The sequence below is a fragment of the Acanthochromis polyacanthus genome, chromosome 16 (assembly GCF_021347895.1).
Source record: "Acanthochromis polyacanthus isolate Apoly-LR-REF ecotype Palm Island chromosome 16, KAUST_Apoly_ChrSc, whole genome shotgun sequence".
NCBI classification, from domain to species: domain Eukaryota; kingdom Metazoa; phylum Chordata; class Actinopteri; family Pomacentridae; genus Acanthochromis; species Acanthochromis polyacanthus.
The window spans coordinates 11,528,169-11,556,005 of record NC_067128.1 but is presented as its reverse complement, the minus strand read 5'-3'; the positions used below and the strand labels follow the sequence as shown (position 1 = coordinate 11,556,005).

The 27,837-nt window shown below is 39.0% G+C and overlaps 1 protein-coding gene across 1 annotated transcript; it reads right to left on the bottom strand.

Moving 5' to 3' along the window:
- Positions 1-444: 444 nt before the first annotated feature.
- LOC110966618 (C-1-tetrahydrofolate synthase, cytoplasmic-like) lies at positions 445-22,180 on the bottom strand. The gene is made up of 12 exons (XM_022216052.2): positions 22,092-22,180; positions 19,378-19,480; positions 19,146-19,230; positions 12,019-12,078; positions 10,678-10,731; positions 10,456-10,592; positions 10,211-10,311; positions 9,347-9,483; positions 7,607-7,718; positions 7,383-7,510; positions 3,550-3,620; positions 445-3,271 (listed from the first exon to the last, which is right to left on the bottom strand). Exons 2-11 carry the CDS (start codon positions 19,476-19,478, stop codon positions 3,567-3,569), a joined length of 969 nt encoding a protein of 322 aa, XP_022071744.2. The 5' UTR covers positions 19,479-19,480; positions 22,092-22,180; the 3' UTR covers positions 445-3,271; positions 3,550-3,566.
- Positions 22,181-27,837: the final 5,657 nt, after the last annotated feature.

Genomic DNA, 27,837 nt, shown 5'->3' with positions numbered 1-27,837 from the left:
TGAAGACGAATAGACACAAAATGCTTGTATTAATGGATTTTAGCTTGATTTGTCACAGGCTGCTGATCATTTTAAAAACGTTTTCACATGTTGAAGACTCTGGATTTAGCCCCCAGTGACCTGTACTGAAAATTTAAAAAAAATATATGGATGATACAACAAGAAATGCCTGTTTGCCTGAATTAAGATTTGAGCTAGAACAAGTGAAATCCCAAATAGAGATGCCTCAGATTCCGGTAGATTGTATGATAAGAAACAGTTTCTATCCACAGGCCATCAGACTAACAAATCACTGACTCACCTGCAACATCTATAAAAAGCAATATTTTGAACATACCTCCTGCCTTTTCACATATCCCTCTCCTGTTTACATATGACAGTATTTCACAATTGCTATGTATAGGACAATAAAGTTCTTAAATCTTGAAGAAATAACACACATGATGAGAAATCAGCATGTTTATTAAGAAATAGAGAAATCGCTCAGCTTTTATTAAGGTAGCATTACAAGATTTATTAGTTTTAAAATGAGAAAAGAACTATTTGTTTTCATTATTATATATAAAAATTAAGGGAAACTGAGGCTTTGCTTTGGTTCATTCTAGATTCTGAAGAAGGAAAATAAAGTTAAACCCGCAGCAGCATAAACTACACAAACAGTTATAAATCAACTGTTTGTTGTGTTTACACTTGGCTCAGACTACAGCAAATCTTCGTTCTGAACAGAAATCTGACAAAGGATCTTTGTCTGATCCAGTTTATTTGGTAAAGTTTCATCGGTACAGTCATAAACCTCCCAAACTGAATTGGGGTTACCTCAGTAATATCAAACATGTTTGATATTGAGGAGTAAAAATCAGGGTGGTTACTGTTACCACAGCAGCCGAACCCTAACCCAACACTAAATAATCTACTCCTTGAGACTAATATTATCTAAAGATATTAAAACTGAGTCAAAATCTCATCCCTTGTCTTCGCTGAAGAGTAGATTAACCGCATAGACCACATCTTGCCAAACATTTTATAATTCAGACACATGCTGCTTTTGTTGCTTTTCTCACGGCAAAATATTAGTAGTAGTAGTTTTGAATTCTTTAGTTCAGACATAAGGTGAGGAGAACTCAAAACTACTGCATAAGTAAGAAGACATGAATGTTTTTGAGCTAAAATATTATTAATGTTACAGCAGATTGTTCCACCACAGTCTCCATTTTGTTTACATCTGTTTCCCTGTGAGATCCCGTGAGGCGGTACTCCCTGTCTGCTTCTTCTGGCACGACAAGCTTAATAACATTATTTAGTGTGTGATGTGTCATTATTTTCCAAATCGTGCAGTGTGTGGTCTGAATGCAGCCTTAAGGCCACTACACACTGTGCGACTTTCAGCCGTCCCAGACAAAACATTCAATTCATTTCAATCTTATTTATATAGCACCAATTACAGGTCAAACTGTCTCAAGATGCTATAGAGAACCCACAGACCTGAAGCCCCAGAGGTAAGGAGATACAATCGTGAGAGAATTGTGGCAATATCTTTGGTCTTGGCTTTAAACCTGCGTCGCACAGAGAGACAGGTTCAAGGACGGCCGCTGTTATGGTCTTGCAACCAAAGACAAGCTGCAATAAAATTCTGACAGTGTCAGAAACTTGGGGTTATTGTCTCACAGTGTGACTACTGCTGTGACCTACGACATCTAACTAACCAACAGAAATGCAGTATGAATTGATGTACTGGCGCTAAACTCATATAGATGGTTTGTGGTGACAATGGCAAAATGCATCAAAACAAGTATGTGGGATTTAAGCAAAGACAGTCAAGCAGAGTTGTGGCAGCAGACACTGTTTTGGCGTGTCCTCCAGCTCATACCACAACCGGGCAATAAAGGACGATGCATGGAAGGATATAGCGGGGGAATTGCAGTTCCCAAGTTAGTAAGCTAACATTAGCAGCTAGCAAACGCACACACACACTGCTGTAAATAGTGTCCACAGCACTTACAGCCATGGCCATAAGTTTGGACACAGCATGATTTACTATGTCTGTTTTGATGTCTATTACAGAACATAACTAATATTTTTTGACAGCACCAGTTTAACTAGTCAACAAATCAACAAGAGATATAATATTATCAATAAATTCCAACAATTGGAACAACTTTGTTCCCAAAACATAATATTAGAAGAAAATAACAAAAAAAATGCAGTACTTTCACAACCGAATTTGGTAAGAATAACAAAATGACACCAAACTCTTTTGATGTTTTTTTTAAATATGAAACTTAATATAGTTCTCAGGAGTTGTGTACTGTATTGTAAGTGACAATTTTGTGGTATTTTCTAAGATTCACAAGCGTCATGGTACTTGTGTCCAAACTTATGGCCATGGCTGTAAGCTAGATCATAAATAATGTGACTCTCTATGTTTTGCTTCGGTTATTTAATTTTCATGGATGGACGGCGCACGCCTATGACTTATTCTTGCTCATTCATGTCGACTCAGGTACATCGAAGGCTGCGATTCAACTGCGCTTTCATTGTGCAATCTGCAATGAACAAACTTCATGCCGGAAGACTTGTAGATTCATGTCGTACAGTGTAGCAAGTTGTGACTTTATAAGATTGCTAGAGTTCCACAGTGTGCAGAGACCTTTAGGGAGAGTTCAGGTTTGGCTTCAGTACTGTATGTCATCGTAGCTGGTTGACCCAACCATCCACCCCAACCTCCTCCGAGCACCATCTTTTTGACTCTATAGCTACGTTACCTGAATGCCTTTTATAGAGGCAAACTTTTCACAGCTTATCATTTTGAAAGGAAACATGAAAAAGCAGAACAGCATGGAGGGTTTCAGTAAACAGCAGTATGTAAACTCAAAGGTGCATTTAAAAGTGACAATAGTAAAGATATAATGCTATTTTGTTTGAATGAAAGCTAAATAAGTCTCTAAACTTCATGCCTTCTAGTTTAAATCATGTTTTCTGTGCAGATTAATGTGAATAATAAATTAATCAATCAATTAAATTGAAGAACACAAGAATGTATAATGAATGTAGGAGGCCAGAGCAGAAGCAGAAAAACACTGATTAAAAAATAAACTATGTAAAAGAGAATGTGAAACAAATAAGCAGAAAATAAAAGGAGGTCATTGAAGCTGTGGAACAGAGAACTGACGACAATCAGCCTCTGAGACAGGGTATTTGTTCAAATCTGACGATGTCATGAATATGTCTTCCATCACTGATTCCTCCTGCTCACCTGAACACACCTTTCTGCCTTCAGGGGAAGAAACCAACAAACAAACAAATGGTGAGACTTTTATAGCAGAAAGAAGAACTCTACAGATGATTCCCTGCTGCTGTTTCCATGTGGACAAGCGTCTCATTAACCTGAACTAAGGTCTGTGTGATACAAATGCAATTCTTAGAACAACTCAAAATCTACAAATATGTCAAATTAGAAAGCGCTGCAGCTGCGCTGTAATCAGTATTATTATTTGAAATATCTTTCACCCCCCCTTCAGCTGACAGCATCATGTGTACATAAAAGGTTACCTGTCAGTGTCGGCGTTTCACCTTCCAGACTGACTCTTCAGGAGGAAACGCTGAGCGCTCTGCACCGTGTTCTGAAACAAAGAAATCCAGGAGAACACGAACAGTTAAAACACTGATGATTGCAACAAAACCAGACCACAACTCTGGATCAATCAAGTTTTAATATTAATGTATGAACCCAGCACAGATCATCATTTTGCCTCCTGAACTTTCACAGCTTTTAATTTGAAGCACACCCAAACTCTTTAAACCATCACAGTTTGTCTACTTCTTCCGTTCTGTGGTTCTGTTATTTCTCACTCATTGACTCTTGTGTTCTGATTGGCTGCCCGTTGACCAATCAGCTCCAAACATTAGAAAATGAGTGATTCAGATTCAAACTCAATGATTCTAAGAGTTAATTAAACACAAAACAGAGTCTGACGCAGGACATATTGCACACAACATTGTTTAGTGATCACGGGAACTATTCAGACTTTAAATATTTCACATAAATCAGTTTTATTTATGTATTTATTTATTTAATAGACACACAGCGCATGACTCTATAGTGTGTTTAATATTAACTTGCATAACCTGTTTTATTACATCGCCAAGGAACGCAGCAAAGTTTTGTGACCATCGGTGTCCGTCTGTCTGTCTGTCTGTCTGTCTGTCTGTCTGCAACATTACTCAAAAACCGACTAACAGACTTGGATGAAATTTTCAGGGAAGGTCAGAAATGACACGAGGACCAACTGCTTAGATTTTAGCAGTGATGCGACTTACAGTCTGGAACCACAAATTTGTTAAGGATTTAAGTATCATTTTGAGATAGCAGCACGTCGTCACTGTAGCTATGACAACAAGTAAATATTACACTCAAGAAAAATATAAACGCAACACTTTTGTTTTTGCTCCCATTTTTTATGAGACAAACTCAAAGATCTAAAACTTTTTCCACATACACAATATCACCATTTCTCTCAAATATTGTTCACAAATCTGTCTAAATCTGTGATAGTGAGCACTTCTCCTTTGTTGAGATAATCCATCCCACCTCACAGGTGTGCCTTAGACTGCCCACAATAAAAGGCCACTCTGAAATGTGCAGTTTTATCACACAGCACAATGCCACAGATGTGGCAAGATTTGAGAGAGCATGCAATTGGTATGCTGACAGCAGGAATGTCAACCAGAGCTGTTGCTCATGTATTGAATGTTCATTTCTCTACCATAAGCCATCTCCAAAGGCGTTTCAGAGGATTTGGCAGTACATCCAACCAGCCTCACAACCGCAGACCACGTGTAACCACACCAGCCCAGGACCTCCACATCCAGCATGTTCACCTCCAAAATCGTCTGAGACCAGCCACTCGGACAGCTGCTGAAACAATCGGCTTGTATAACCAAAGAATTTCTTTACAAACTATCAGTAACCGTCTCAGGGAAGCTCATCAGCATGCTCGTCATCCTCATCGGGGTCTTGACCTGACACCAGTTCGTTGTCGTAACCGACTTGAGTGAGCAAATGCTCACGTTCGATGGCGTCTGGCACGTTGGAGAGGTGTTCTCTTCACGGATGAATCCCGGTTTACACTCTTCAGGGCAGATGGCAGACAGCGTGTGTGGCATCGAGTGGGTGAGCGGTTTTCTGATGTCAATGTTGTGGATGGAGTGGCCCATGGTGGCGGTGGGGTTATGGTATGGGCAGGCGTCTGTTATGGACCAAGAACACAGGTGCATTTTATTGATGGCATTTTGAATACACAGAGATACCGTGATGAGATCCTGAGGCCCATTGTTGTGCCATACATCCAAGAACATCATGTCATGTTGCAGCAGGATAATGCACGGCCCCATGTTGCAAGGATCTGTACACAATTCTTGGAATTTGAAAACATACCAGTTCTTGCATGGCCAGCATACTCACCGGACATGTCACCCATTGAGCATGTTTGGGATGCTCTGGATCGGCGTATACGACAGCGTGTACCAGTTCCTGCCAATATCCAGCAACTTCGCACAGCCATTGAAGAGTAGTGACCCCCCCTCCCCCCCAACAATAACACAAAACTGCACCTTTCAGAGTGGCCTTTTATTGTGGGCAGTCTAAAGCACACCTGTGCACTAATCATGGTGTCTAATCAGCATCTTGATATGGAACACCTGTGAGGTGGGATGGATTATCTCAGCAAAGGAGAAGTGCTCACTATCACAGATTTAGACAGATTTGTGAACAATATTTGAGAGAAATGGTGATATTGTGTATGTGGAAAAAGTTTTACATCTATGAGTTCATCTCATAAAAATGGGAGCAAAAACAAAAGTGTTGCGTTTATATTTTTGTTGAGTGTATGTCAGCTGCCTTCTGACGATCACATGATTGTGATTCTACTACAAATCCAGTACTGCGGACTTATTGGGACAGATCTGTCAGAAGTCATACGATGACTGAGCAGCCTTGGTGGAGTACTGCGCTGTCTGAGTGATTTTCTAGTTTTTAGTGTTTATTACTTATAAGATGTACACAATGGAATATTTGTATTCATGAGGACATTTTTCTGTAGTTCTTTTAAATGTGTGCTTGTTTTTAAAAAAAATCATTTAACCTTTATTTAACCAGAAGAAATCCCGCTGAGAGTAAGAACCTATTTTGCAAGGGAGTCCTGGTCAAGATAGGCAGCAGCAAATTCAAAACACAGTTATAAAATTATAGAGCTGAAAAATAATTAAAATACAAACATAAAACAAAACAAAATTATTTTCATTCACAAGGAAGTTATGAAAAACAAGAGCATGTTGTGGTATCAGCCTCAAGAACTTGCAGTTTAGATTTAAAAGCACTCCATGAGGTTAGTTTCCAGTATTTCTGCAACATATTCCATGCAAAAGGCGCAGAGTAAACAGAAGTCTTTTTACCCAGTTCTGTACGGACATATGGAACATAAAGCAAGAAATAATCTTATGAACGGAGCGCGTGAAGATCAGAACTTTTCTATGCAGTTAAGGAGCAAATGTAGGTGGGCAGTAGTCCAAGTATTGCCTTGTATATGACAGTATACCAACGATGGATCCTTCTGGTGGCTAAAGCAGGCCATCCCAACCGAGAGTATAACTCGCAGTGGTGCACTGACACTCTACAGTTCCAGCCCGATCTCATGAGGATTCGTGAAACTGTCACGTAAGTTTTAGTTTCGGTTTCGTGCGCACCAACACGATTTCGTCATGTTTTTCGTGCCGCTCACCACGAAATGCGCACCAATGTATTTTAAACGGCGGACTTTTCGTGCCACTCAGAACGTATTTCAAAAGAATGTGTATATTATATTTTTAATGTAAAACCGTGGCGAATCCAACGCTATATTTTGCATGACATTGTCCCTAAACATAACCCTAACCATAACCCTAACCATAACCTAACCATAAGCCGGTGGTACACTTACCAATTTGCATAGGAATTTCAAGAATGTCCGGCGGCCGGCGGCCGCAAACGCGATCACACAAGCAGTATACGCCGATGGACAGCTTAGATCGTCATGAATCCGCCGGTATAAACCACTTTCAGATGTGATTACCACGAAAAACATGACGAAATCGTGTTGGTGCGCACGAAACCGAAACTAAAACTTACGTGACAGTTTCACGAATCCCCGTGAGACCGGGTTGACAGTTCATAATAAACGTCAAAAATATTTAAAATTCAAAATATTTACAGGAAACACTTAAAAACATAAATGAAATGATGAGAAGGAAAGCATAGTGGAAAAAACATAACAGAACAAATAGGAAGTTTTAATACTACTACTGCAACTACTACCACTAGCTATTAATAATAATGAAAATAAAATAACCTCCATGAGCATTGCCACTGTCATGGGTCCCACCCCTCCTGGAACAGGTGTGATGAATCCTGCTCTCTCTTTGGCTGAGGCGTAGTGGACGTCTCCAACCACCCGCTTCCCGCTTGCCTTCGTCTCATCTGTCATAGAGGTCAGAGGCCACGCAGGTACGATTAAGTACAGTTCTACAGCCTCCAGACAGCCGACTTACTGATCTGTCTACTGATTGAATGAACCTGCGATGTAGTTGATTCCACAGTCGATGACCACAGCTCCCTCCTTCACCCACTCTCCTCTCACCATCTCTGCTCTGCCGGCCCCCACCACCAGGATTTCAGCCCGACCCACCTGCACACACCAGAAACACGTCGTCACACACAGGACGGGCCCCATCAGAGTCAAATGAAACCAAATGGAAAACCGCTAAATTTGCTGAAAATCACTTCCACGTATCCTTCATTTAACAGCGCTGTCAAACCTAAATGAACATCGGGTCACTCCGTGTGGTTTCACCAGATGGTGGTTGCTGCACCATTTTCAAATTAGTCCTAAATTTGCATGCCATTAGATAGTCACAAAAGTACTTTCTACGCAAAATTGTAGGCCTGTAGCTCAAATAGTTTCTGAGTTGTGGGGGTCTGAAATTTTCAGAAATTGGGCTATTAAAAGCCTCGCCAACGTTTTTTGCATCTTTAAGTGGTTATTTCTCAGCCTCTAGACATACCAGAGAGCTGTGAGTTGGTAAACAAGGCCTCTGCATGTAGCTAGTGCCCCACAAACATCCCCAGGTGTTTCCCTACACTCTGTAGGCTATGGGGGTTTGCTAAAAATGCTAAAAATTAAGAGATACCTACTCACAAGTGGGGTTTGGGACCTTAAAAGTACTAGAAATACTGCACAGAAGTGTTCTAACACCCCTGGGTTCCATTCTACACAAACTTGTGTGATAACTTAGCAAACTGGAGCTTTCCAGGTACCTCAGTTTGGAAAATATGAGCTTCCAAAGTTGGACGAGATTTTTAATTGGCTATTTTTGGTGGCAAAAATCTCAGTGTGGGACAGGTACCAGAGAACCCAAATTTTTCTACAAGACAGTTCCATCTGTCTTCTATCACTGTGCAAAAAAGCAGCAGGGTTATATTTGTAGTTACTGAGATATTCTTACTCAAAATGGGTAATGTCAAAATCGTTTTTTTTGCTTTTCAGTACTTTAAATTGGGATACAAGTATTAGTAGTCATTCCAATGGTAGTATTATGTATGTTTTGTCCTTTTTGAAATGTCAGTTGTTAAAGGTGACTACCTTCAAAAAGTGTAATGGTATAACTTAGGTATACCTAAGTTATAACTTAGGTATAGGTTCTCCAACTTTGGGAGCTCATATTTTCCAAACTGAGGTACCTAGAAAGCTCCAGTTTGCTAAGTTATCACACAAGTTTGTGTAGAATGGAACCCAGGGGTGTTAGAACACTTCTGTGCAGTATTTCTAGTACTATTTTAGTACTTCACTGAGTGAAGTAAGCAGCCGATGATTGATTTTGTGTGGAGGAAGAGTTATGCTTTTAATGAAGAAAGCCTGGATTAACAAGGAAGGTTGATAACACAGTTGTGATGCTCGTTATCTCTGTATGAGGTTTAGGTTTCGTCGGTTTTTTTGCAGGACGCTGCAGGTGAACATCCCAGTGTGCAGACTGAACCGCTGCAGCTCTCTCCTGCTGCATCGTGCTGGTAGCTCACCTCTTCTTTCTTCTAATTTGATGTAAAAGTGTCGCAGGTGTTTGGCAGCGGCGCTCTCACTGCTGGCTTCATTTCAGAAAAGTTGCAACAGAGGAATTTTATCTATGCTGGACTATTGGTCCAATTTTAATCATTGTTAGAGCCTCAGTGAAAGAAAAGCCTTTCAAGTTCAAACTGTTGCTGACAGTAACAGTAGACTGTGAACAATAAAAAAGCCAGAATGTGTCTGCATGCTGTCACCTGCTCAGGTAGGTCTGGTGTCTTTGAGTGGCAGGTGGTCACAGTGGCGTGGTTCCACAGCAGCAGGTCGTGCATCGGAGCGCCGACGATTTTACTGCGACCGATCACGACCGCATGTTTCCCCGCCACCGACACACCTGCACAGAAACAGCAAGTGAGACATTTCATAAAGCCTGTGGAGGAGAAGCTAATGCACTGAAACTCCTCAACTTTTTTGGCTCAGTTTTGTCTTTAGCAAGTTCCAAACATGAGTCACTTTCAAAGGAAGTTACTTGTAAAGAACAAAAACACCAGCGGCTCTCAGTTAACCCTCACACCTTGTTTTCACACAGCTTTGTTTATTTAGTCAATCATTTCATATAATAAATGGATTATATCCACTGATGTTCAGCACAAGGACAGAAATCTCTTGAATGAATGAACTTTCAGTCGATAAACCAACATCTGGGTGTGCAACTTTTTTACAAAGCTAAATTGTGTTGTATGAGCTACATCATAGTAGTCTGTAGGCGGAGGTCGGGGTGGATGGAGGACAGAAAAAGTCTAGCAATGTGACACCAGAAACCAGGTTCACGAGTCCTGTCGTTGCATCAGGGTCCGTAAAAATGCTGGGTTTAATTCAGTGACAAAAACTATGTTCTAAGAATCTTTCCTGAACTCGAGAGTTGCTTCATAATGCTGCAGGAAGTACATGAAGAAACAAACACCCTCAGATATTCACTGATAACATATTTGATTCACTCGTTTGCTGTTTAGTTGTAAATAGACATAATTTATCACAACTTATCTGCCATGTTCGATGGGTTAAATTAAGTGAGTGTGTCTGGACTAAGCTGAAGTTTTTCAGTGTTTCCAGCGTGTGACCTGTCTGTCTGATGAGCTCCATGCAGCCGTTGGGGGTGCAGGGGATGAAACAGTCGTTCAGATCACCTCGAGACAACTTCCCTGCATTAATACAACTCAGACTTCACACACACACACACACACACACACACACACACACACACACACACACACACACACACACACACACACACAAATACACACACACATGAAACCAGAGAACAAAAACATCCAGGACATGACAAGAGCCGTAGGACACCACGCACCCGTCCACGTCTTTCTCTGGACTGACGGCGTTGGTGATGAGCTCGTTGTCGATGCGGTTGACGGAGTCCAGAGGGAGCTGGACGATTAGACCGTGGACCGACGCGTTCTCGTTGACGGACATGATGCTCTGCAGAACCTGCAGAATGACAGCCAACAGCAGGCATCAGACTTTAATCACAGCTGGACGTCAGAGAGAGAGATGACGACATTTTATCTCCAACCTCATCCTGCGTCGCTGTTTTCGGCAGCCGCACGTGTTTGGCATTGATCCCAATCTGCAGAAAAGAAAAAATAAAATAGTATATATGCTAATGATTATTTTAACATTCACATGAAGTCTGTTCTGTGGTTCGTGTTGCTTTGAAAGGTGAGTGGACTGGTCTTAAGATGTGTGGAAACTTCTTCAGTATGGAATGACAGGGGCGCCATCATAAAAAATAAATCTGTAAATATAAAGAGAAAATAAATAAATAACTAAATTTGTTTTAAAAAAAATAAGGGAATAATTGTGTAAATATAAAGAGGAATAAATAAAATAATAAAAAATTAAAAAAAATAAAAATAAGGAAATAAATGTGTAAACAGAAAGATGAATAAATAAATACAAAGTAAATCTGTTACAAAACAAGGAAATAAATGAGCAATTATAAAGAGGAATGCATTAATCAACCAATAAAAAAAATCTGCTTCAAAATCTGGAAACAAATGTGTAAATATAAAGAGGGAGGAATAAAAAACTAAAAAGCAATGGCAAAATGGAAAAGCAAAAGGAAAAACAAAGGGAAAAGCAAATTTTAAGCAAAAAAAAGCAAAATTTATATTTTCGTGTCTTTTAATACCTTTTAATTTAATCCTCTTTGTATTTACACATTTCCATGTCTTTTAACAGATTATTTATTTATTCTTTTATTTATTCCGCTTTATATTTACACATACATTTAGTTATTTTTAAACAAATTTATTTATTTTTATTTTTATTTATATTTATTCATTATTTTATTATTTTTCAAAAGATTTATACATTTATTATTTTATTTATTCCACTTTATATTTACACATATATTTCCTAGAGATCTATTTTTTATTATGGCACTCCTGTGACTCCATACTTCAGGTCTAATGACACATAAAAATTTGTGTATTTTAACTGTGTTCTGTTTCTGAATTCTTTCTTTAGCTTGTGCTCAGTTCGGTATTTAATGTACATTTACTCAGTTCCATTGTAATCTATATATTTTCTGAGGTGTTTAATATTCATTAGTTTTAAACTTTTCATTTTGTGCTTGTATTTATTTTTGTACTTGTATTTATTCATTGTATTATTTAGTTCATTCTTGTCTTTTTCCCCTAAACAATTAGATTCTACTTTTATTTAAGTACACTTTAAAGTGTAAATAAATTACAGTGCATATCACTGATGATAAAGGAACATCTCAGGGTTGAAGGTGTTTGGATCAGAGGAATTACACATATCACACTTGGTTTGTTGACTTCTCCTTCTGTGACTCTCCTGAACCTAATGAATGTACAATAACCTTTTTATTTTCTCGTTAATGTCTCACCTCGGCTGCAGCCTTCAGTTTGGTGCTGATGTACAGGTTGGAGTCGTCTCTGTCTCCCACCTGAAACACAGTTTACACCGTCAGGACACGAAACACACACACTTCAGTCGTGCACTTTATTTCACGGCAGTGACTCCAAACGCCCATAGAAGCTGATTATCTGTCGCATCATCCATGAAATCAACACTGATAAGAAAAAACACATGACAGTTAATGAAGAGCATCCTCCCGCAGTCCTAATGAGGCTTCTCTCTCCGGCTCCTAAACGTGGGCGGAGACTCGTTATGCTCCAGATGTTACAGCATCACTATGTTGGTTTAGTGTAGCAGCTGCTTGTCCTGATGAGTGTGAAAAGCATCACACCTGTTTGATTTATTCAGATTTGTTTAAAGTTAGTGGGATTTGAAGAGAACCCGTTTTGTTTTTTTTGTAATTTGAATGAATAATAACATGCTCGGCTGAGATGTGTGTGACTTTGGAAACAGCTGGTCTAATACTGAAAAGGTGTGGATGAAACCAAAACCAAGGCGTACATGACTCATGTGACTTCAACATCTGTGGAGGAGATCAAACTTCATGCCTGCTTTTGTAGAGGAGACTGGCTGGAGAATTAGCTCCCCCTGCTGCTAGTAGTATTCACATAGTAAATATTCCATCCATCCATCATCTATACACCGCTTAAAGGCATTATGGAGGATGTTTTTGCTGTTTAATTTGTCTGATTCACATAAAATGAATATACTGACCTTTAGTGGACTTGTATGTATGGTTTCTAAAAGAATAAAAAAAAAACAAAAAAAAAAACTGTGGACATGGCAGGACCTGAAAAACATCAGCCAATCAACGCACTCGGACCGAGACGTTTGCTTTGCTCCCTTTCCTGTCAATCAAAAATCTTCCGGCTCAGGCCTAGTTACGTAGATTACGTACGCCTTGGACTTACGTGTTTTGTGTATGTGTTGCTTTGGTATAGCTTCGTAGGTAGCTGGCGACTTGTTTTGCTCATCTTTTTTTACATAATGGCAGATAAAGATCCAGGGGGACCCAGCAGTAAAAGACAGGCAGTTTTTGAGGTCAGAGAAAATAAAAGACAACTGGATCACAAGAATGCAAAAAAAAAAAGTGATTATTGGCGAGTCATTTGGGCAATGGCATCAGCTCAAGCAACAAATGGACCTAAAGACAGATGCCTTGGTTGCTGTCTTTGCCCCGAGTCAGCTGGGATAGACTCCAGCCCCCTGTGACCCTAATGAGGATTAAAGGCATTAGAGGAGATTTAATTTCCTACGACTTTGAACGTAGCATGCGCATGCGCACATACAACCTCTCCCTCACCCCCCTCTAATCTCCCCCCTCTTAACTTTTACGAAGAAACGCCCCCCTCCAGAAACTATCGTAGGACTCGTGAAGTTTCCTACAGCCGCAGTATAATACAATAATACATTTTACCTGTCCAGAAGGAATTTAGACGGGTCACCAGTCTGTCGCATTACTACATATACAGACAAACAAGCACACTCACATTCACACCTATGAGCAATTTAGAATAATTAATTAACCTCGGCATATTTTTTGGACTGTGGGAGGAAGCCGGACTACCCGGAGAAAACCCACACATGCACAGGGAGAACATGCAAACTCCATGCAGAAAGATCCCAGGAAAACCAGGACTTGAACCAGGGATCTTCTTGCTGCGAAGCAAAAGTGCTAACCACTACTCCACTGTGCAGCCTAATTCCCTGGAATTGATAGCTGATATTCAGCTGTAATTAAAAGCATAGCAAACATTTTTAGCCTGTTTGCTTCAGGTTTTAGTTCTTTGTGTGCGTGGACATTGTGAACCTCTTTGTAAAGAGAGAAGATTTTATTTAAATTCTACAAAGTGTTTCTTTACTGGGCTGCATGGGGGATTGATGGTTAGCACTGTTGCCTTGCAGCTAGAAGATCTTTGGTTCCCATCCCAGCCTGGGATCTTTCTGCATGGAGTTTGAATGTTCTCACTGTGCATGCGTGGGTTTTCTCCGGGTTCTCCTGCTTCCTCCACAGTACAATAAACATGCTGAGGTTAACTGATGATTCTAAATTGTCCATAGGTGTGAATCTGAGTGTGACTGTTTGTCTCCATATGTAGTCCTGTGACAGACTGGTGACCTGTCCAGGATGTCTCCTACCTTCACCCTAAGTCAGCTGGGATAGACTCCAGCCCTCCAGCCCTGAGGTGTATAGACAATGGATGGATGGATGTTTCTTTATTGTGTCGTCTGTGGAGCTTCTTAGCATCCAATGTGATCAATAGATCAACACGTCTTTTTTTGTTCCTCCTTCTTTTTCTTTTTGTCTTGCACATTGCAATTTATCATTTTTGTCGTCTCTTAATGTGCGTTTTACTCCCAGTCATTTTATAATTTTGGGTGTATTTTAGTGACATTTTCATAAAGTCAGGTTGGTTTCACTTTCAGTTTCAGTGCAGTTTGAGTCACTTCAACGCCTTTTTTGTGTGAAAAGTAAACAAGCTGAGAATAACGTGAGAATCAATAATGCAAGGACATGCATTCACTTGCCAGTTTGGTAGGTACACCTGGCTAACACTACTGCAGCTTCAACAGAGGTGATGATAATGTTTTTTTAAAAAGTGTCTTCGATGTGTGTTGATTCCACAGTTCCAACACTAATTAGGCTGTAGTTTGTGCTGCCCTTGAATTGTGTCGCAATATACTGAGAGATATTTCTGATATTTATATTTATATCAGTGGGGGTTCACTAAATAACAGAAACACCTCTCTGTGCAACATAATGCAGTTCAACAACAAGCCTCCTCTGAAGAATGATGCTGTTGAATCAACACATCGACAAACAGTTTCAACACAATCTGAACATTAAACCTTCATGAAGGATGTGTCAATCTCAGTTGTATGTTCTTGATAAACTATAACTGTAAATATGCTTTAAGCAGCAGTGAACAGCTGTTAGTCTCTGTGGGTGGTTACTGATCAACATGACTGTACGTTTAGCTCCATGGATGAACTGCGATGGGGTTTTGATCTGCTGTTTCAGGTGGATCTGACTGGTTCAGGTTTGTGGGGCTGAAGGTTTGTTCATGAGAAGAGGAGCAGCTGCAGTAAGTGCAGCAGGTGAACATACAGAATATTGATCTGCGTTCCTGCGACTGTAAACTGAGCCAGCTACTCCTCTGACCGCTATCATGATCAGATGTCCAGAATACACAACAGAACGGAGAGGACATTCAGCTTTAGCTTGTGCCTCTTGTTTTTTTTATTATTATTATTTAAATTGCTGAGCAAAGTCAGGACCTGATAAACAGATAGTTTCACTTGAGCACTAGACGTCACCAGAATAACATGATTAGATCTTCAACACAAAGAAGAGCTCAGAGCAGGGCTGCTACTAATGAATATATTTATGTCAGTTAAGCTTCGACTATTTTACACACAAGTGAGTTAATCTAAACAGTCAGTTTTACTTAAAAAAAAAAGCAAAATGACTCTTTCAAGCTCATTCTATTTTGACAAATTATATGCTACTGTATAAAGTAGCACAGTAGGAAATGTAAGCGAAAGTTAACATTTCCGAAGTATGAAACCGTGGCAAAAAATTGGCAACTCCAGCATGATACAAATAAATACAAAAGAAGACTTTTTGTCGGTAAAGCAACTGAACTGTGCTTCAGTAATTATTTCATGTTTGCTCCATTGCCAAACACTTTGTGAAGAAGCTGTTTAGTAATTTCAGTCTTCGTGTACTCTGTGTAGAACGTCTGTGTTTCGAGGCACCAGCTTTGTCTAGTTTGTTCTGTGCACTCCTTGTATTAGTTTCGGTTACTTGTGGTGGGTGTCGCTTCTGTATTTAAGTTTGGCTAGGGAGTTTAGTGACTTAGCTTGTGCTTCAGATAGTTTTCCAAATTCTGTCAGCCTTCGTTTGGTTTAATTTTGTTCTTGAATTTGGCAACACCCACCAGTCTTGTGTTCTTTGTGACCACTTTTGTGTTAATTTGCTACTGGGCGATAAATTCTTTTACCTGAACCAATTACATCTGGTTATTTTGTTGCACCCAGCCGACCCTAGAGGTTGGATTGTAGCAACTGTTATGACGGATTAAATATAAAGGAAGAAAGCACCCGTTAAAAATGATGTTGACACATGTCAAGTGGGGCCTAGTTATTTGAGATCCCAGGAGCAACCACCACCTAAATAAAAGCTTTAAGCAAACCAATGAAAAGTTAAAATGAGAAACTATATAAGTTAACCACATGATTATGCTTATGCTTGATGCAAGAATGATTTTAATAGGCTGATATATATTCTGGAAATGATGATTGCTATAGAAGAGAATGATTTAAAATAAGTTATTTGATCATGCTAAGAAAAATGATTTAAAGAAGTGATTCAGTGTAACTAAATGAGTTTTGACTTGAAGTAATCTGTGCTGTTCTGAGCTGTGTGCAGGGCAAAAAGCAGAAGTCACCATGACACTGCAGAAAGGAGGACATTGAGGAAGTTCTGTGGCCAAATATGGTCTTGGCAACATGTCTCAAGCAATGTGTGTGTGTGTGTTAACAACGGAAGGTGGATGCTGTGTATTTGCTGTAAAACCATGACTTCTGTATTACTGATGTATGTGATAACAAGTTGATTGCATGAGTTAGACGGTGTCAGGGGCGTACCTAGCCAGAGATGTGTGTATTAGAGGATGACACTATAAAAGAGAGAGTCAGAGACACTGAATTCGGAGTTCTCCCCCGGAGGGGAGAGATGCTGCTCGCCGGAGCTGCCGGAGAGCATCGCCAGAGTTCTGAAGAGTCTTCACCGGACCTTTTTGCCCAAGAGACGTGAAGACAACGCAGGACTTAGGCTCCAGAGTTCGCTGAGAACATCGTTGGAGGCAAAGTCTTTTTCTGACTTTGTTCAACAAGCGAGGACCACACTCTGCCAGACGGAGAGTCCTGAGAGGTCTGCAGTTGTCCAAAGAGATGAAGAGAGGCAAGCACCCATGGCATCCAGAGAGGCACAGGAGGCAGCAGCAGAGGGCTGCTCCACTCCAGGGGCTGGAGGACCCAGTGACCCACCACAGCCTGATGAGACGGGGGCTTTCCACCACCACCATCCGACTGAGAAGACAGCTGAGACACCCGCACTTGTGTTCCAGCTGCTACTAAAGATAACTGCCAGACCAACGATTGGCTTTTGGGACCTCTCCACTCCCCCTGCCTAGGAAGAACACCCTCCATCCACAAAGAAGACTTCGTACCGAGTCTACTGGTCGATCGAGTGGCTCAACTAGATGCAGGTCAAGACCGGGCGTGACAGCTTGGCCGCGCTGTCCGCTCTCTCTCCTAAATTTACTAATTAGAGAAGATTCTTAGGTACGCTCAGCTTAGTTTAATTTAGCTAAGTTAGAAATAATCAGAAATAATTAAATTGTTTAATCATGAATTAATGCTGTGCCCCTGCTAATAATTGCTTAATAAAACGCTATATTGCATTTAAAGAGAAGTCTTATGAGATTATTATGATTCACCTATTCTGCATAGTGGTAAAAAGTTAAGCTGATTGTGTGCATTAAATCTAATGGTTCTTAAAGGCCACTTTAATCCAACTAGTTATTTAAACATTACCCCTGAGGTTAGTTATCCAAACCTCTAAAACGAACCTAGGAATATCAACAAGTGCCACAGTTTTAAGAGGAAAGCTGTCGTTAACAAACGTGGTCAATAAATCAATTCTACTACTTAGGAGGGCTGCTTAGTAAGAGAGTATTTATTGAAGTAAGAGGGGTAAGACATTTGGAAGAAGACAGTTAGGACCTATAGGCGAGTATTCCTCGACACCAGCTTAATTATTCTGCTGAAACCTGTTAGGTGGAATACTAATAGGCAGATAGAATCTAACCCTTTAAACGGAGAGCTGGTCCTGATTTAACCTGAGGCAAGGGTTAAAGAAGGCTATACTGACTGACACACATTTTCATTGACGCCACAGTTTTGGTCAGTCATTAAAATAAAACAAAGACTGAATTTTCTTTTCATTTTGGTCACTAAAAATGAAAATAGTTGCATTACGCCAGGTTAAATAAACGTCGCTGTTGTTTTTCATAGCTGGATACACAGACTGAGTCCAGATTTTGAGCTCTAAACGTCCAGCTATAGAATCATCTACAGCAGGGGTGTGAAATTCATTTTAGTTCAGGGGACACATTCAGCCCAATTTGATCTCAAGTGGGCTGAACCAGTAAAATCATACCATAATAACCTATAAATAACCCTTTTTCTTATAAATAAGAAAAATTAGTTCAATTTCAACAACATTGTGCCTCAGTTTATCCTTTACACATTATAACCTACGGATCACTGAATGTCTACAAAAGAACACAACATAAAGTGACAGGTATCTGGAACTGAACGATGTACTGTTTCACTTTATGATCAAAAGGGCAAAAGTCAGACAAAAAAAAGGCAGAAAAACAACAAAAACAAGACAAAATATTAGAAAATGAGAAACAAAATGACAAAAACAAGATACAAAACAGCAAAAGTGAGAAACAAAATGACAAAAAAACGAGATAAATGACACGAAACAAAACAAAAAGAGAACAAAAAGTAGACAAAAAAGTCACAAAGCAACAAAAATGGAAAACAACAAAAAAGAGAAGAAAATGACACAAATGACACAAACGAGACAAAAAAATTACAAAACGACAAAAAATAGAAAAACAACTCAAGCAAGCCAAAAACTAAACACAAAACGACAAAAACGAGAAACAAAACAACAAAAACATGAGACAAATGTCAAAAGTCAGACAAAAAAAAACAACAAAATATGACAAAACATTACAATAACACAAAAAAGACACAATATAGCAAAATAACAGTGACCAATGGTATTTTACTTTATGATCAAAACAACTGGTCATGTTCTAGGAATTATTTTAAATTTACAAATTTACAATCTGCAGTTCTTGTCGTGTCTGTAATTTTCACACTTTACAAAGTCGTCTCAAGGGCCAGACTGGACACTCTGGAGGGCCGGATTTGGCCCGCGGACCACATGTTTGACACCCCTGATCTACAGTCTTTTGCATTGTTTTGTTGTCAGTTACATTCTGGACTCACCTGTAACACAACCAGACTGGGCCTGAACCCTGAGAACTGACCCCTCATCCTCTCCACCTCTGTCTTCAGTCTATCCCTCACCAACCTGCACACACAGACCCATTATCAGCTTCTGGTCAACCACTTACAAGTTTAATCCACTGAAAATGTTTGCTCCAGCCTGTCTGGTGTGACTGGGAGTACTGGGAAGGAGATAGTGGGAGAACATGAGAGAATTCGGATGTGGTCGTACTTGGATGTCTTGTTGCCGGAGACGACGGTTGCTACTGATCGCCTGCTTCCTTGGCAACCAGAGGCCACGAGACGGAGTGAGAGGGTGGCCAAGGACAACATGACTGAGAGAGAGAAAGCATCAGTTAACAGCTTGTTTATATTTCACACTAGCAGCTAAAATCAGAGACAGACTGAACCTGATGAGGAAGGATCAGTAATTATCTCCGAATTAGCTAAATGAGAGAAACGAGAGGTTCGAAACACACGATGAGAGTCGTGATCGGACTGAAAGACAAGAGGGTTAAACATGGTGCTGTTTACTGACAGACCAATACATTCACCAGATCTTCAGTCTGATCATTTACTGGTTAAACTATCACGAGCAGAAGAAGAAACGTGGACAGTGTGACAGTGTTCAGCCTCCTCTGCTGGTTTTCTTCCAGATCCTGAAGCACTCAAAAGAGAAGCTTCATTTCTGGTTTTACACTTGCCGAGAAAACCAGATGAAAATACAAATCCACTTCTGAAATCTGTCTGCAGTCACTTCAGATTAACAAAGACCAGACTGTTGTCACATTGCTTATTTTTCATTTGTTTCTCCTTTCCAGTGTTTTCCTTTTCCTCATGTTTTCTGTGTTGGTTAATCTTTAATGTCACTTATTGTCTAAATTTCATACTTACATTCTTGTGTGTCTTAGCTGGCTTTACTTCACGTTTTTGTCTCATACCCATCTCCGTGATTCAGTGAATGTTTCCATATGTGCTTACTTAGGTTGGTGTGTTTAGTTTTGTGTTTCTCTCTGTCCTTTACCAGTTTGTCTCTTGACTTGCTAGAATCCAGCTCGTGCTCTTTTGTATCCTTGGCCACTCAACCATGTTCCAGTGTGTCTCCTTGTTCTATTTGGATTGTTTTTCAGTCTTTGGGGTTTTATTGTTGGACTTTGTTTGGCCTATCACTCTTTTTATTAACTGGATTTCCCGGCCACATTTTGTTTGTTTCCCTGCCAACCTTTTATAACAACTTCAGTAAGTTTTCTGAAGGTTCAGGTTTCCCTTGCTTTAGTGGACTGTCTGCTATGTGTCAAGGTGAAAGAAATAAAAACATGATGACTATGAAAGAGAATAATGCCTGCTTTGTTATTTCTATTTGAACCTTTTTAAATACCCTCATTTTTATGTACAGGCTTATTCAAAAAGAATGAACCGATTTCATTATGCAATATTTTAATTAGGAAAAGCAATAGAAAATTCCAGAAATATGCTGAGTAGAACACTTGTGACTTGGCTGGAGTTTTCTATTGCTTTTCTTTATTAAAATATTGCGTAATGAAATCGGTTCATTCTTTGTGAATAATCCTGTATTTTGTAGAACTTTTGTCTCCTTTTAACCTCTTAAGAAGCTTCCATTTGAAAAAATCCAACACAGTAACAGTTGCAACCTCAAATAGTATGTGTCTCCATCAGAGTGATATCTGAAAAACTGCAGCAGAAACCGACCTTTTTTTTTTTAAATCAACTTAAACCAATCTGTAATTGGAGAGTTAATAACAGCTTTAAGACAATGGGTGTGACACTGATGTTATTTAAAGTTAACTACCAAATCTAATGCAACAGAATTGAAGTGCAATGAAGCTGCTTTCATTTTAATCACAGTTTCACCTGGAGGCCATGCACAGCGCTGTGTAACTTTATAACTGATGGCAGGCTGTGTTGGGCCTCGAATAGAGACGTCCAAAGGGTTAATAAATTCGCACCAAAAAAGATGGAAACAGACATAAATGGGGGAAAAGTGTTAAACCTGTCTCTCATGCAGACACAAAACTAAATCTTTAAAGTAGTGGCAGCTGGCAGGTGAATGTAGAGCTGTACAAACTGCAGGATCTCCCTCTGAAATGTGCTGCAGCTAAAGCATGACGCTGCATGGGCTGGAAGTATCAGTACCTCTTATGAACAGCACTCGCCCCAGATATTTTAACTGTTTCACAGCTTTCAAACTCTTCTCTTCAGCATAATTTCAGTCATTTGTTCTGACGTCCCACTTAATCAATTTAACAGATTGTAATTAAACCCAAAATCGTCTTAAAAATGTTTCAAACTTTCTTAAAATATTCTTATAGAAAAGTTGAAGGTTGTAAAAAGAGTCAATTTATTTTCATAGGCACTTATATAGCAGCAAAATTGAAGAATTCAAACTAAAAGGAAAGCATGAAACTCACTGTACTCATCATTCACAGGTTGAAAGATCTCTACAGGCAGAAAAAACGAGACACTGTTATAAAGTTCCACATCAGCACTTGGAGCTGCTTTCTATACTTGTCTCTACATGATACATGAGTAAAGTTCTGTTACTACTCAATAAACATGCTCAGATGAAAGACCAGAGATGGAATTAAATTACTTCTAACCCAGTTTCCTCACTGAAAGTGTTAATGATTAAAAACTAAAGGCACAGTTTTGTGTGTCGCGGCAACCTGCAGTGGAAAGTTGACACTAAATCCAACTGTTTTTGCTCAAACTGTCAAACTTTCAGAGTCAAACTGCAGCTGGATGCAAACACAAACATCTGTGCAGCTCCGTCTCTTTGCCACGTTAACAAACAGCAAGCCTGAAAGTTTCCCAGGATTCATGAGGGCAGCTGCATGCACACGAGAGGACGTGTTGAGCAACGAGAAAGACTGAATGTGTCTGAAAAAAAGACATAAAGTATTAGTATTAGCAGCAGCAGCAGCTTACCTGAGCGTCGAGCAGAATCGCAGTGACGGACAGCTGCAGCAGATGTTTGCCATTCATTCCTGGGTTGACTCTGTGGGTGTTTCTGTCCAAGTATGGAAGCTCGGCTGTGACAAAATAAAAATCCATATGCTGGTGATGCAGCTGCAAATATTTTTACACCCGAGTGATAACGGTACATTAATTAGTTAGATACTGAACAAATAAAAATATTGGCTTTTAGTATTTTAAATACTACTGCCGAAAAGAAAAACAATGGCAAAAGTTGCTGAAGATTTCAGTTCTATCTTGCAGAAATTATGTTTATATGAAAGTAAACTGAAACCAGTTTGCTTTAAAGAAGGGGTGTCAAATTGATCTTGAGTGGGTCAGACCAGTAAAATCACAGCATAACCTATAAATAATCACAACTCCAAATTTTTTCTTTGTTTAAATGTAAAAAAAAGTACATTCTGAAAATGTTCACATTTAAAGAATTAACTTTTTACAGAACATCATGAGCAACCTGAAATTTCTTAAGAAAATTAAGTGCACTTTCAGCAACATTATGCCTCTGTTTATCATTTACACATCACAACTACAGGTTGTAATGTTATCTATAACTACAGGGAACAAAACATTTAGTCATCTGGAAATGAAAGACATAGTATTTTACTTTGTGCTCAAAATGACAAAAGTCAGACAAAGAAAGATGAAAAACAACAAAAACAAGACAAAACATATTAGAAAAATGAGATGCAAAATGACAAAAACAAGACACAAAACTACAAAAAATGAGAAACGACGTGAAACAAAACAAAAATGAGACAAAAAGTTATAAAGCAAAAAAAAGACAAACGACAAAAATGAGAAACAAAATGACGAACAAAGCAAAATAGGTGCTCTGGCATTTCATGCCCGAGCCCCTAATAAAATATCCACAAGACTCCTATGTAGGATTACTATGACCTGGATGAGTGTGAATTTACATTTTGACACCAATGAGCTTCCATACATGTGACTTGTGTGTTTGTTATCAGCATGCTGCAGGTTTCCAAGTTGTTCCTGCTTTAAACTGAATCCAACCAGCAGAGAGAACTGGACTGATACTGGGAAGGAGGGATCGAAGGTCAGGCTGGGAGAAACTGGAGAAGGTGGGACGTCCCACACTGCTCTCAACCAACCAGATTTCATATTTTTTAGGAGGCCGCAGAGGAGGAGTAGGAGTGACTTCCATTTTACTCACACATACTCTCAGCAGCCAAACCACATGAAAGCAGTGGTGTAGTGAAGGTAGGATGTTGGTCCTCAGACCTGCAAGATGACAGAAGAGTTCTCCAGTTTTCAAGTGTGGACGTGAAGTCACTCAAAGCAAAGTCAAGAACTACAAGTTAAGAGACAATGTGTGTGGAAAGTGCTTCTTGTCTACTTTTAGCTGAAATAAATGTGCAGAGCTGTCTTATGTGTCATATTTTTGTTGATAATTCAATTTCATTTATATCATCAAATTCACACCAAAAGTTTTAGAACACCCCAATTTTTCCATTGGAAATTATGCATGTTATGATTGTACTCTGAAATTCAAGCATAGACCAAATAAGCAAATGAAAGTAACCACCTTTGGCAGATAAAACAGGTGAACACACCTATGGCATTCGTTCCACAATGGAAATGTGGAAATGTGTTTCAGAAAGTTCTTCACAACTCTGTTGCAGAAGTTCCCATAAATGTGTGGCACTTGTAGTTGCTTTGCTTTCCCTCTTCTGTCCAGTTCATCCCAAACCAGCTCCATGTTGTTAAAAGGGGAACTTCGGTTTTTTCAACCTGGGGTTTGTTTTCATATGTCATTTCATACATGTGAGTGATGGAGAAATGAATTTTCAACATAGCTCCAGTATTTAGCCAGGCAGACAGCTTAGAGGCTCAGCTAGCAGCTCAGCTAGCGAAAAGTATTTGCTCCAGCCAAGAGACAAGAGTCATCAGCAACCCAGGTAGTATGAGTGGCCCCCAGACTGGCCACCAGCTGACCACAAATGTCCAGCTATCGAGTCCTACGGTTCCTGATGCAATGAGCACACTGACGTCGGCATCGTCCAACACCACCCTTTAATTGAGTTGTTTTTTTTTTACATTTATTTATTGTCTACTTTGTTTTTAATTCTTGTGAAGCACTTTGTGTTGTTCTGCATGAAAAGTGCTATACAAATAAATAAAGTTTGAAGTTTGAATTTGTTTAAATATTTTTAGTGTCAACACCACAGTGGTGGCACTGGAGTATGTCTTTCAATCACTTCTGTGATTGACTGGCAAAAGAAAATACATTTTAAAAAATCGAAATTGTTCGCCAGTCAGTCACTTCTGGAAGTAATACTTATTTAAAATGTTTAAAACACAGAAGTGATTGACTTTGCAGAAAAAATTTAGAACCAACAATATGAATTTTGATTAAAAAAAACATGTATAGAGATATAGAAAACAAAATAAAATTTAAAAAATGTAACTGAATTGATTGCATTTCTTCATCGTACTTACAGGGTTAAGCAACAGAGATCATTTTACCCGAGTGTGGTTATGTTTTGCAACACACACACACACACACACACACACACACACACACACACACACACACACACACCTTTGGGTTTTTTTAAATTATCGTTTTATTTACAAAGGCAAGTTTCCATCAAATACATCTTACAGACTTAGATGTTCAAGAACAGATCGAAGAAGAAAAAAATTGAAAATATACCGTTCACAGGAATTTTCCATATAGCCTTTCTAGTTTTTTGTTTTTCCTCGGACTAACACTTATTTTGTTGAAAAACAATTAGAAAACAGAACAAAATTAGGGAGCGCACCATTTCGAAATATCTAAATATACATAAAAGGAAAGTGGACAGGTTTGTACAGAACAAAAGCTTATTCAAGTAAATTCAGATCTGATTGGTTTTACATACCCGTTTGGACCAGATTCTATAAAACTTTTCTTTTTCAACCTTAAGAGAGTAAGATATTTTTTCTGACATATATTTCATACACAGCATCAATCCAGTCATCCATGGTGGTTTGTTCTACTCTCAACCATTTTCTCCTGACAGATTTCTTACTGGCTGCCAAAAGTATAGTCAATAGTTTTTTGTCTTCGCTGTTCCACGTTTCTAACAAAATATTCCCCAAATACAAATTTTCACAATTGAAAGGAAAGTTTACATTGAATACATTTTGAATACATTTGTGGATCTCTATACAGTAACATCTTATTGTCTTACAGTCCCAAAAGATATGGAAATGGTTGGCTCCAGCAGTTCCACAAAGTCTCCAGCAGGCGTCTCCATTACCCTGATAACGTTTCTGAAAGGGCGTAATGAAAAATCTAGTTGTATTTTTCCAACAGAATTCCCTCCAAATGTCTGAACCAGTTGAAACCCATTGAAGCTGGCATATTTTCTCCCAACTCTCCTGTGTTATCTTTATCTGTATTTCTTTCTCCCATTTCTTCTTTATATAATCTGTGTTCTCTTGTTTTGATGTTAATATGCCATTATATAATTTGGAGATTATTTTGATGTCTGATCTGGGTTTAATTAATGATAAAAAAAAAAAAAATACCTCCAAGAACCCTGGATCCCCTGTTTCTAACTTTCCTTTAAGATATTTGTTAAAATAATGTCTCACTTGTAGGTACCTAAAAAAATCATCCTTTCCCAAACCATTATCCTTTTGTAGGGACTCAAAACCTTTAAAGATCCCTTTGTGGGTAAATGAGAAGTAAGTAGTCAAACCTTTTGAGATCCATATTTTAAATCTGCCATCCATTTTATTTGGTGTGAAATCTGAATCGTAGGCACACCACCTCATAATTTTAGATACATCTCTCAAATTGCAATTATTGATAATTTCTTGCCAGGACTTTAAGAAACTGCCTGAGATTGAGTCTTCTGGGATCTTCTGTTCTACTTGTAGTTTATTATCACTAAGCAGAGCTGTTGTTGGGATTCCGTTAATCATTGTTCCTTCTGTTTCCTTCCATGCTGCATTGTAGGTTGGTGAACATAAACAGACTGGAGGTCTCAGTTGAGCTGCATGGTAATATTCCTTTAAGCAGGGGAGGCCCATTCCACCCTTATCTTTTCTTAATTGTTGTGTCTTGAGTTTGATTCTGGCTTTTTTCCCCTGCCACAGATACCTTGCTATCAATCTATCCCATTCTAGGAACTGTTTAGGTGGTATTTTCACTGGCAGACACTGGAAAAGGTACAACATCCGAGGCAAAATATTTATCCTGATTGACTCTACGCGGGAGCTTAGACTCAAAAAGGGAATAACATTCCATCTTTGCATATCTGAATTTACTTTTGAGATCAACGGGCCATAATTAATATCATATAATTTTGAAAAGTCTCGAGATAAAAGATGCCCAAATATTGAATAGACTCAGCGTCCCATTTCCAGTTGTATTTAGTTCTAATTGAGGACGGAGGATTATAGTTAAATGCCAGTACTTGAGTTTCATTTACGTTAATTTTATAGCCAGACATAGAACCAAATTCCTCTAACAGTTCCATCAACTTAGGAAGCGTCTGTGTAGGCTGGGTTAGACTTAATAAATCATCGGCAAACAGAGATCATTTCTGTTCCCCTGATGGCATTGTTACCCCTTTTATTTCTGGTCTTTATCTTATTAATTGATTCATAGGTTCTATAAAAAGGGCAAAGAGAAGTGGTGATGCACAACAGCCTTGTCTAGTTCCTCTTTCTAAAATAAATGAGTTGGTCAAACCACCATTTATTTTGATTCTAGCAGTTGGTTTGTTATATAGTGCTGCAAATGTGTTTATTACACTCGGATGAAAGCCAAATTTTGAAAGTACTTTGTAGAGAAAAGACCACCTCACTGAGTCAAACGCCTTCTCTGCATCTAGACTTAATATTAATGTCTCCAATTTGTGTTGTGAGACATGTCTCATCACATGCAGTGTTTTCCTGACATTGTCTTGGGTCTGTCTTTGTCTAACAAAGCCAGTTTGATCTTTGTGTACGGTATTAATACTGGTAGAATCTGTTCTATTCTTTTAGTTAAGATGGACGTGAATAATTTATAGTCATTATTTAGGAGACTTACTGGGCGGTAGTTTGCGCACAGAAGCTTATCTTTCCCCTCCTTAGGTATGACTGAAATCACTGCTTCCCTCCATGAGGGGGGGATGTTTTTGTTTTCCAAAATCCAGTTGAAAGTTTTTAGTACTGTCGGCATTAATTGATCCTGCATAGTTTTGTACCATTCTGTGGTATAGCCGTCTGTCCCTGGCGACCCCCCCCCCCCCCCTTTCATTTTCTTGATTGCTAATTAAATTTCTTCTTTGGTTATTTTCGATATTAGTTTTTCATTTTGATCATCAGTGACCTTTGGAAGGTTTATCTGGGCCAGAAAGGCATCAACTTGGCTGTCGTTGCTCAGCTGTGGTTCAGAATATAATGCTTTGTAATATTTTAGAAAGCAATGCTTAAGTTTCTCCTGACAAGATTCTATTTCTTTTGTTGCGGAGTTTCTTATTTTGTGTATGGTTCTATCTGCTTGTTGTTTTCTTAACCTATACGATAGAAGTTTTAGTGATTTTCCACCTACTTCATAGTGTTGTTGTTTTGTAAAAATAAGTTTTTTCTTAATTTCCTCGGTATTTATTTCGTCTATTTCTTTTTTAAATTTTATAATCATACATCTACATACAATCTAATATTTCAGTGTAGTAGTCTGCTATCCGAGACAGTT

What these genes read in the sequence shown, in the direction of transcription:
- LOC110966618 (XM_022216052.2), bottom strand. Translation starts at nt 19,478, where the DNA reads ATGTTGTCCTTGGCCACCCTCTCACTCCGTCTCGTGGCCTCTGGTTGC. An exon ending in AACTGAAGGCTGCAGCCGAG is followed by an intron (nt 10,732 to 12,018) that starts GTGAGACATTAA and finishes TCTTTTCTGCAG; the next exon opens with ATTGGGATCAATGCCAAACA. An exon ending in CACCAGACCTACCTGAGCAG is followed by an intron (nt 7,719 to 9,346) that starts GTGACAGCATGC and finishes TGGTGTGTGCAG; the next exon opens with GTGGGTCGGGCTGAAATCCT.